This window comes from Haliotis rufescens, unplaced genomic scaffold (genome assembly GCF_023055435.1).
Source record: "Haliotis rufescens isolate VD_foot unplaced genomic scaffold, xgHalRufe1.0.p SCAF_31, whole genome shotgun sequence".
NCBI classification, from domain to species: Eukaryota; Metazoa; Mollusca; class Gastropoda; order Lepetellida; family Haliotidae; genus Haliotis; species Haliotis rufescens.
The window spans coordinates 4,691,690-4,702,668 of NW_025964013.1; the positions used below are offsets into that span (position 1 = coordinate 4,691,690).

The 10,979-nt window shown below is 43.5% G+C and overlaps 1 protein-coding gene across 1 annotated transcript in view; it reads left to right on the forward strand.

Annotated features, from left to right (window-relative positions):
• LOC124119058 (serine hydroxymethyltransferase, mitochondrial-like) overlaps positions 1-9,478 on the forward strand; it is a 31,850-nt gene extending 22,372 nt beyond the window's left edge. The window contains exons 8-12 of the mRNA XM_046481447.2: positions 1,089-1,254; positions 1,899-1,998; positions 3,460-3,615; positions 7,541-7,648; positions 8,670-9,478. Coding sequence (XP_046337403.2) covers positions 1,089-1,254; positions 1,899-1,998; positions 3,460-3,615; positions 7,541-7,648; positions 8,670-8,797 — 658 coding nt within the window. The 3' untranslated portion in view covers positions 8,798-9,478. The remainder of the gene's footprint in view (positions 1-1,088; positions 1,255-1,898; positions 1,999-3,459; positions 3,616-7,540; positions 7,649-8,669) is intronic.
• The last annotated feature ends 1,501 nt before the right edge of the window (positions 9,479-10,979 follow it).

A 10,979-nucleotide genomic window follows, 5' to 3' on the forward strand; every position in this document is an offset into this window, starting at 1 on the left:
TTTCCTCTTTTACTCCGAACTAGATGACTGATACCGTATTTCCTCTTTTACTCAGAACTAGATGACTGATACCGTATTTCCTCTAATAATCAGAACTAGATGACTGATACCATATTTCTTGTAGTAATCAGAACTAGATGACTCATGCCGTATGTCCTCTAATACTCAGAACTAGATGACTGATACCGTATTTCTTCTTATACTCAGAACTAGATGACTCATGCCGTATTTCCTCTTACACTCAAAACTAGACGACTCATACCATATTTCCTATAACAAGGAAGCAGCTTTGATCAAAATGATAGCTTTAAATTAGCTCAGCCCCCATAAGTGCCGATAGCTACATTACATTAACTGATTTCTCCCTTGTATGAATAGAAAATGAAGGGTCCCTGCTGAGCACCTGAAATAAGCACCATATGGCAAGAATTTACAATGAAAGTAATTGATGCTTTACAAATCCAGGTATAAACGAATAGCTCAAGTTCAAGGTGTTGGGTCTAGGAGCTGGCTGAATAAAACAAGCACCATTGTTCTTATTTAATGAAATATGGTGTCTTCTCATGGCTGAATGGAAACAACTATAGTCAAACACCCTTGTGTCAAACACTCTTGTGTCAAACACCGTTGTGTCAAACACCGTTGTGTCAAACTTTTGGTTGTATCGAAGTAAAAGCTTAGTCCCTACGTGTTCCTTCCTTATTCATCACTTCCGGTTGTGTCGAACCTTGGATAACTTGAAACATTTACGTAGGTCTCTTCAACTTGGACACAACAGTGTTTGACTATGTATTCAATGCTGTTTTAGAAACAGCTCACTGGCCATTGTGATTACCTTGCATCACTTTCATATGAAAGTGTCAATATTCTCTAGAGGAGAAAGTACTCGGCTCATGATAATATACTGGTTAGTAGACTAGTGTAAACAAGTGTACATTTAAAACATTAATATGTGTTAATGTAGGAATGTGATCAAAGCGTGTGAGAGAAGAAACATGCAGCATAGACAAAACTAAGTCATGACATCTAAAATTGAACGTTCTTTCACCACCTGCCCCCGGTGAAGTACAGGGACTTGTGTGTTGCAGGTCTGGCATCATCTTCTACAGGAAGGGGGTGAAGGGGGTGGACAAGAAGACTGGGAAGGAAATACTGTGGGACTTGGACAAGCTGATCAACGGGGCCGTGTTCCCCGCCCTGCAGGGAGGACCGCATGAACACCAGATCGCTGGCGTTGCGATCGCTCTCAAAGAGGTATTCCTACAACACTCATGCAGCCTTGCAATCTTGCCTGGACAACACTCCTGTATTTACAGGCCACTTCACTCACTCACTCACTCACTCACTCACTCACTCACTCACTCACTCACTCACTCACTCACTCACTCACTCACTCACTCACTCACTCACTCACCTACTCACCCACCCACTCACTCACTCACTCACTCTAAACATGCCACATCAGAGATTCTGCTGGATGTGTCAGGTTGTATGGTGTAGGGGGCGGTCGGGTAGCCTAGTGGTTAAAGCGTTCGCTCGTCACGCCGAAGACCCGGGTTTGATTCCTGACATGGGTACATTGTGTGAAGCCCATTTCTGGTGTCCCCCGCCGTGATATTGCTGGAATATTGCTAAAAGCGGCGTAAAACCATAGTCACTCACTCACTCACTCACTTGTATGGTGTAGAGACAACATGGCTAGAAGCCTTTCACCTAACTGCGTTCCACTTCTTGGGGACAGTGGGGTAGCCTAGTGGTTTAGGCGTTTGCTCGTCACAGGAAAGACACGTTTGAGTCCCCATATGGGTACAATGGGTGATGCCCGCCATGATATTACTGGAATCTTGCTAAAACCATAATACCATAAAACCATACTTACTCACTCACTTCTCCTCTAGGCAGCGTCACCAGAGTTCCGTGAATACCAGACACAGGTGCTGAAGAACGCCAAGGCCATGAGTGATGCCCTGGTGAAACATGGCTACAAAGTTGTCTCAGGTCAGTACTTTATTGGACCGCGTGGGACCCGTGTTAGAGTAGATGCCCTGACTCTATCCCGGGTGTGAGGCGGGAAGGTTAGATGTGGTTGTCAGTCTTTGTGACATGTTATAATTATGGATCATTGCCCATGCGTTCAGTCACTGGTTTGTCTGGCAAAGATCACTACACTGTATATAATAACTGCTATTATGATATTACCAGTAACTAAATCTAACTTTATTATAATATTTTACATTAAGTATTTGTCTAGTCAACGTGGGGTGTAAATGATGTCTAATGTGTGATTGTGTATACAAGGTGTTTGTGTCATGATTGTGTGATGGTGTATACAAGGTGTTTGTGTCATGATTGTGTGATGGTGTATACAAGGTGTTTGTGTCATGATTGTGTGATGGTGTATACAAGGTGTTTGTGTCCTGATTGTGTGATGGTGTATACAAGGTGTTTGTGTCATGATTGTGTGATGGTGTATACAAGGTGGTTGTGTCATGATTGTGTGATGGTGTATACAAGGTGTTTGTGTCATGATTGTGTGATGGTGTATACAAGGTGGTTGTGTCATGATTGTGTGATGGTGTATACAAGGTGTTTGTGTCATGATTGTGTGATGGTGTATACAAGGTGTTTGTGTCATGATTGTGTGATGGTGTATACAAGGTGGTTGTGTCATGATTGTGTGATGGTGTATACAAGGTGGTTGTGTCATGATTGTGTGATGGTGTATACAAGGTGTTTGTGTCATGATTGTGTGATGGTGTATACAAGGTGGTTGTGTCATGATTGTGTGATGGTGTATACAAGGTGGTTGTGTCATGATTGTGTGATGGTGTATACAAGGTGGTTGTGTCATGATTGTGTGATGGTGTATACAAGGTGTTTGTGTCATGATTGTGTGATGGTGTATACAAGGTGGTTGTGTCATGATTGTGTGATGGTGTATACAAGGTGGTTGTGTCATGATTGTGTGATGGTGTATACAAGGTGTTTGTGTCATGATTGTGTGATGGTGTATACAAGGTGGTTGTGTCATGATTGTGTGATGGTGTATACAAGGTGGTTGTGTCATGATTGTGTGATGGTGTATACAAGGTGTTTGTGTCATGATTGTGTGATGGTGTATACAAGGTGGTTGTGTCATGATTGTGTGATGGTGTATACAAGGTGTTTGTGTCATGATTGTGTGATGGTGTATACAAGGTGGTTGTGTCATGATTGTGTGATGGTGTATACAAGGTGGTTGTGTCATGATTGTGTGATGGTGTATACAAGGTGGTTGTGTCATGATTGTGTGATGGTGTATACAAGGTGGTTGTGTCATGATTGTGTGATGGTGTATACAAAATGATTGTGTCATGATTGTGTGATGGTGTATCCAAGATGGTTGTGTCCTGATTGTGTGATGGTGTATCCAAGGTGTTTGTGTCACAATGATTGAATTTGTCTTCTCTTCTGTTCCAGGGGGCACAGACAATCACTTGGTCCTGGTTGACCTTCGACCCAAGGGCACAGACGGTGCTCGCATAGAGCGTGTTCTAGAAATGTGCTACATCACTGTCAACAAGAACACCTGTGCTGGGGACAAGAGTGCCATGACCCCTGGGGGCCTGCGTCTAGGTAAGGGGGTGGTTGGGACGTGCTGGGGACAAGAGTGCCATGTCCCCTGGGGGCCTGCGGCTAGGTAAGGGGGTGGTTGGGACGTGCTGGGGACAAGAGTGCCATGACCCCTGGGGGCCTGCGTCTAGGTTAGGGGGTGGTTGGGATGTGCTGGGGACAAGAGTGCCATGTCCCCTGGGTGCCTGCGGTTAGGTAAGGGGGTGGTTGGGACGTGCTGGGGACAAGAGTGCCATGACCCCTGGGGGCCTGCGTCTAGGTAAGGGGGTGGTTGGGATGTGCTGGGGACAAGAGTGCCATGACCCCTGGGGGCCTGCATCTAGGTAAGGGGGTGGTTGGGACGTGCTGGGGACAAGAGTGCCATGTCCCCTGGGTGGTTGGGATTTGCTGGGGACAAGAGTGCCATGACCCCTGGGGGCCTGCGTCTAGTCAAGGGGGTGGTTGGGATGTGCTGGGGACAAGAGTGCCATGTCCTCTGGGGGCCTGCGTCTAGTCAAGGGGGTGGTTGGGATGTGCTGGGGACAAGAGTGCCATGACCCCTGGGGGCCTGCGTCTAGGTAAGGGGGTGGTTGGGATGTGCTACATAACGGTCACAAGAACACATACTTGTACAAGGGACAGGATTGTTCCATGACCCCTAGGGGGATTCTGTTTTGCTAGAGATGGGCTGCAACGTGTCAAGAGACTGGTCAGCACATAACCCACCCTTAGGAAGAAGTGAGTCTCCACTGTAGTTTTCTTGCAGCAATGTGAATTCAGAGATGAATACAACCTCTCACACACTCCTTCAACAGAATAGTGTTAACCAGGGTACCGTTGAGCTAAACAACCTAGGCGCTACGACTGTCATAAGTGTAAGGGGAGTTGCGATCACCTTAGCGCTAAGATGGCTTTGTACAACGCAACCTGGCACTCTAGGCCCCTGTTCAATGTGGGTCTACAATCTCTCACACATTCCTTCAACAGAGTAATCGTAACCGTAGGCCCCTGGTCAATGTGGGTCTACAGTCTCTCACACATTCCTACAATAGAGTAATCGTAACCGTAGGCCCCTGGTTATTGTGGGTCTACAATCTCTCACACATTCCTACAATAGAGTAATCGTAACCGTAGGCCCCTGTACATTGTGGGTCTACAATCTCTCTCTCACATTCCTTCAGGGGCGGTCGGGTAGCCTAGTGGTTAAAGCGTTCGCTCGTCACGCCGAAGATCTGGGTTCGATTCCTAACATGGGTACAATGTGTGAAGCCCATTTCTGGTGTCCCCCGCTGTGATATTGCTGGAATATTGCTAAAAGCGGCGTAAAACCAAACTCACTCACTCACTCACATTCCTTCAACAGAGTAATCGTAACCGTAGGCCCCTGGTCAATGTGGGTCTACAATCTCTCACACATTCCTACAATAGAGTAATCGTAACCGTAGGCCCCTGGTTATTGTGGGTCTACAATCTCTCACACATTCCTACAATAGAGTAATCGTAACCGTAGGCCCCTGTACCAGGGGTCCGGAAACCGTCATATGCGCCGGACATGTCCGATTGGGAATCTCAAATGTCCGTTTTAAAATATTGCTTACCGGACATTTTAAAAAGTATTGTCCGGACATTCTTAAATTTTGACCGGACATGATCAACAGATAGGACTGATTCTGTCTGCAGTTGCAACACAATGAAGATTAACTACACTGACAAGCTTTGTTTGTTTTGATTGCTGTAAATACATCGTACCTACATGATAGTCCAATCTGTCAATCACTGTAATAGGCAATAAACTGAGTTGACACTGAGTAATTGAGGATTAATTACTGAGAACATCTTGTTAATTTGAGTGAAAGGTGTTTACAACTGTACATTAATACCTTGCATCATCGATGTACCTCATTATCCTCACAATGCTACGATACGTAACCTCAGACAAGAAGCGAAAGCGTGACGACAGCCAGTCGACCGATGCAGATCAGTCGGGCGGATCTGCCAAACAATGAGGATTTGCAGATTTTATTGTTTTCAGTAGCTAGTCGTATATTGAATCTTGATTGACCGCCATTTTGCTTTCTCGGACGATCGATATCCAATTTTTTTATGGTCAATAATTAAGTACAGATGAAAAAAGTATTCAAATAACTATTGCTATCAACGATATTTTAGTATTTGTGATTAAAATATCTGTCTTGTTTTTAAAAAAATCTTTAGTTTAAAAAAACACCTTTTCCCGTGAGGTCACGTGATAACCAAATATGGGATAATAGTCTCGATCCAAATGTTACAACGCGTACACTTGAGCAGACTCATGAATATAACTCATGAATATTAATTAGACCGTTCACTACGTTAACAGATCGTTATTATAACAGAAACAAACGTATTTTTTCCATGTAAATCTAAAATATTATTTGTTATTAATTGTCCGGTAAATTAAACAATTTAAATTGAAACAATTCATAATTCATCATATTATGAATACGTAAACTTGTAATGTGTGTGAAAAGTCGTACTAAAATACGCTATTTGAAGGGGGCGTGGCCTAAATGCAAATGTCCGATTGGGATTTTAAATTTTCCGGACCCCTGCCCTGTACATTGTGGGTCTACAATCTCTCACACATTCCTTCAACAGAGTAATCGTAACCGTAGGCCCCTGGTTATTGTGGGTCTACAATCTCTCACACATTCCTACAATAGAGTAATCGTAACCGTAGGCCCCTGTACATTGTGGGTCTACAATCTCTCTCTCACATTCCTTCAGGGGCGGTTGGGTAGCCTAGTGGTTAAAGCGTTCGCTCGTCACGCCGAAGATCTGGGTTCGATTCCTAACATGGGTACAATGTGTGAAGCCCATTTCTGGTGTCCCCCGCTGTGATATTGCTGGAATATTGCTAAAAGCGGCGTAAAACCAAACTCACTCACTCACTCACATTCCTTCAACAGAGTAATCGTAACCGTAGGCCCCTGTACATCGTGGTTCTACAATCTCTCACACATTCCTTCAACAGAGTAATCGTAACCGTAGGCCCCTGGTCCATGTGGGTTGAGTGTTAGTGTAATTAGTGATGTGGGAGAGAGAAACAATGTCTATATGTTACAATCATTTATTGCTATATGGACCTAGATAATAAAAAGTGGAAAGGTAAAGAGTTGTTTAAGTGACCTGATTCAATTGTTTTTTATATGAGCTGATTCAAATGTTGTTAATTTGACCTGATTCAAGTGTTGTTTTTATGACCTGGTTCAAATGTAGAAATGACCTGATGTAAGCTAGCTTGGACTGACAGTTGACAGTTGTCTTTAATAACTTCAAAAGGTGTTCCTGGTTCCACAGCCCAACTAGGGGAAAAGGGTGGCCCAGTCGTCTAAGGCGCCGCAATTCGTTGCGTCCCTTGGGCACGCCAGAAACCTATGATTTCGGGTTTGAATCCCAGTTCACCCGATTATGTTTCTAGGTTTGTCAGCACCATACCCGTGCTCATGCGTTTCATCGAAGTGGTAAACGCCTAAGACCTGCATCACTTTGGGCTTTCCTCCCACATTAATCTGCTATAACTGGAATACTGTTAAAAGTGGGGTTAAGCCCAACTCACTCACTCACTCACTCACTCACTCACTCACTCACTCACTCACTCACTCACTCACTCACTCACTCACTCACTCACTCACTCACTCACTCACTCACTCACTCACTCACTCACTCACTGCCCTGACATTGCCCTGACATTGCCCTGACATGATGCATCAGCCCTGACATGATGCCTCAGCCCTGACAAAGCCCTGTGATAGCCTAGTGGTTAATCCATTTGCCTGTCAAAGGTCTGGGTTCGAACCCCCACATTGGTACACTGTGTAAAGTAGATTTCTGGCGTCCCCACCATAATGCTGCAATATAATTGTGTAAAACTCACTCACTCACTCTCTCACTACATCTGACATTCCAGGTGCACCAGCCCTCACGACACGAGGCTTCAAGGAGGACGACTTCCGCACCGTCGTTGATTTCCTTAACAGGGGCGTCCACATCGGACTGGAGGTTCAGAACCAGACAAGTAAGACTCAATGGTTGCCAAGGCAACTGTTTAGCTATACTGTGGGGGTTCTGGGTTAGAACTGGTCCCCGACTACCTATGCTGGATAAAAGAGGTGACTTAGTGGATTGGGTGGTCAGACTTGGTTGAGTGTGTCATTGCACTCCAATAGCATGGATCATTGCTCACATTAGCAATCACTGGATTGTCTGGTCCAGACTCAATTATTTACAGCTCGAATATTGCTGAGTGCGAAGACAAAGCAACCAATATTTGGAAGATTCTGTTGAAACAGTGATAGAAGCCTTCACTTGCTTCATATACAGCTGCTTTCCAGATGATCTGTGTTTCGAACGTTTACTGGCATATAGGGCATTTAGGCTAAAAAAACCAATAGCCTTGTTTCTCAGGCACTGCCCGCATTATCATTAAGTCTGCTGCATGTTTCATTTTTATTTCCATTTTCAAAAAGATATAAAAATCCTGATGATTAAAAACATTGCGATCCAATAACGCACACAGTTACCTCCCTTTACATGCACACAGCTTTACTGCGCATCTCGTGTTATGGTCATGGCAGCAGTAGAAGTTTGTATGCTTGGTTGATGGTACACAAGTGTTTATTTCCTTACATACTACTTTGAACAAGCAAAAAAAAACCACTGCCCGCCCGCACTATATTTTCAAAAGTCATTGCCTGAGGACCACTTCTTTTATTTTTTGAATTCTTAACAACAAACACAAACCATCCAATGTTTATAAGTTTTTGTTATGACAGCGATAGCCTTCACTTGCTTCATATACAGCTGCTTTCTAGATGATCCGTATTTTGAACGTTTACTGGCATATTAAGGGCATTAACTTGGCATGTCTCCAAAATACTGATACAGGTATTGACATATCATGGGATTCATAATATCAATCACTGGTTTGCCTGATTTAGATTCAATTATTTATAGGCTGCCATCATCTGACTTGAATATTGCAGTGTTACATAAAAAACATACAAACAACAACATTTTATTGTTATTTATTGTTTCAGAAAAGTTGAAGGACTTTAAGGAATTTCTAGTAGAGGATTCTGCCACAGTAGAGAAGATGAGAACCCTCAAGGCGGAGGTGAACGACTTTGCCAAGACATTTCCAATGCCCGGGTTTGATGACCGATAACTGGCGCAGGGATAGAATGCCACTTCCAGGAAGTCCATCAACGTCCGAGCATCAGGAAAACCTAGGTGTTGAGGACGTTTGTCTTGCGACACTCATCTTGCTGCGAATCTCTATTTTTGTACACTTACGACGGTGATAATGCTTTAATATATTTCTTATTGTAGTTTTGGTTTCATGTAAACAACTGACAGAATCACACATTATATCAATCAAAACCTGGCGCGAACTGATTACTTATTAATTGCTCCTTGAAGCAAGAAAGGTGATAAGACGAGAGTAAGATAAATGACAGAACTTGTCACCAGTTGATCTGATAAAAGTCACAATTTTATCAACTATTATTTATCTTTGATAAACTTTATTGAGTGTATGCCTGTCAGCTTATGAGTGTATGTCTTGTGCCGATGGATGTCTCTCAGCACTATAACTGGTACAAACTACAGCGCTGTGGTTTGTTGCGATGCTAGTGGATGGTGTTGATGTATTGTAACTTCACACTGCCGGACAGGAGACGTCACTTCACTGTGATCCTGTGTAGACAGGATGCTGGTATTCAAAGGTAGAAGATTCGTAGAGTAAGTAAAATGAGGTGGTCGGAAGCCAGCTAAATGTGAGAAGGACTGGGATGGAAATTATTGCTTACATGTGGGCCCGCGGCTAGTAGAAATTACCTCTGGCTAATAACATTTATCTTCGGCCAATAAAGTTTACCTCCAGCTAATAAAATTATGGTTGGACTAGCCTGTAGGGCCTGTAAGTCTTGCTCATGCTGAAAGTTATCAATCGCCCTCGACATTTGGCACAACCTTTGAAATCTTTGAAGATTGAAATTTGAAAGTCTTATTATACGAGGACTGGTAGCTCTTTTCAGCGCGAGCAGAAAACAAATACAACTGGCATTGTGGTCTTGTTTGTTTTTTTAGTTAATTTCCATCCCTCAGGTCGCTATGTTGCTGAAAGAATGCCGATGCGACATATAATTTAACTCACTCACTCCATCCCAGAGCGGACATTGTATGATCTGTACGTTTTTCTTCAAGGCATGTGGACATTTTTTTTATGTCAATTTTATTAAGTATTAGAGACCCAGTGTTTTGATTTAGTTTTAAACATGTTCACGTTCTTGATCATCACTGGGCCAAACATGTTCACGTTCTTGATCATCACTGGGCCAAACATGTTCACGTTCTTGATCATCACTGGGCCAAACATGTTCACATTCTTGATCATCACTGGGCCAAACATGTTAACGTTCTTGATCATCACTGGGCCATGTGGTGACAGCCTAACCCTCACCCACATGTAAACTGCTACATTCTGTTTGTAGCCAATAATGTCTTGCCTGTTGTGCTCCGGCAACAGTTGAAATATCTGTGATTCCCAAGGACCAGAATTACACTGAGCATTGTTCATATTGTCTTACATCAAATCCAACTTGCAGCACTTGTGCCAATGTTATATGCATCATTGTCCAGTGTTGCTTGATTCATACAAATACTTGGCGAGAAAGATGAGTTTGTCCGTTGTGACGTCTCTGGCTCATTCCCTGCCCTTGTATGACCTTCTAATACACTATTTCTGAAGCATTCAGGTGAGCTTCAGAACCTTGGGACTGTTGCACAGGTGACACTTCCTTCTTGGTGACACAGTCCCAGCATTCCCATAACAACTGTAAGGAGGAAATGAGCACCTCATTCTATATCTTGTTCAGTCCCTGCTATTAAATACAATTAAAGACACCGGTGACTACCTAGTTGGGGAGCTTGTAGTCTTGTAGTGTAGTGTGCATTGCGTGTGGGAGCCCTGATTTCGAGAATTAACACTGCCGGTGTAAAAATAATGCCCAAGCTCATTGCTCTGTGTATTATGTATTGGAGAAAACACGCTCACGAGGTTTTGGGGAGAGGGAAAAACCAAGGGGGCGAAGCCCCCGCGGTTTTTCCCAACCCCCAGGGCATGATCTGTCTACCAAAACCGAGGGTCAGTGTTTTTCCATGCTTATAAACCGAAAAAAGAAACTTAAAACAACATTTATCAACATTTTTATGTTTCGAACATACTTTCCATGAACCTTAGGAAACGCGCTAAAATATCTGTTGCTGGCGTACAGATCTTGAAAAGGACATTCTAAAAACCAGTGAGGCTTATCAACTGTAGCCTCATGGTACACTCACTGGGCTAC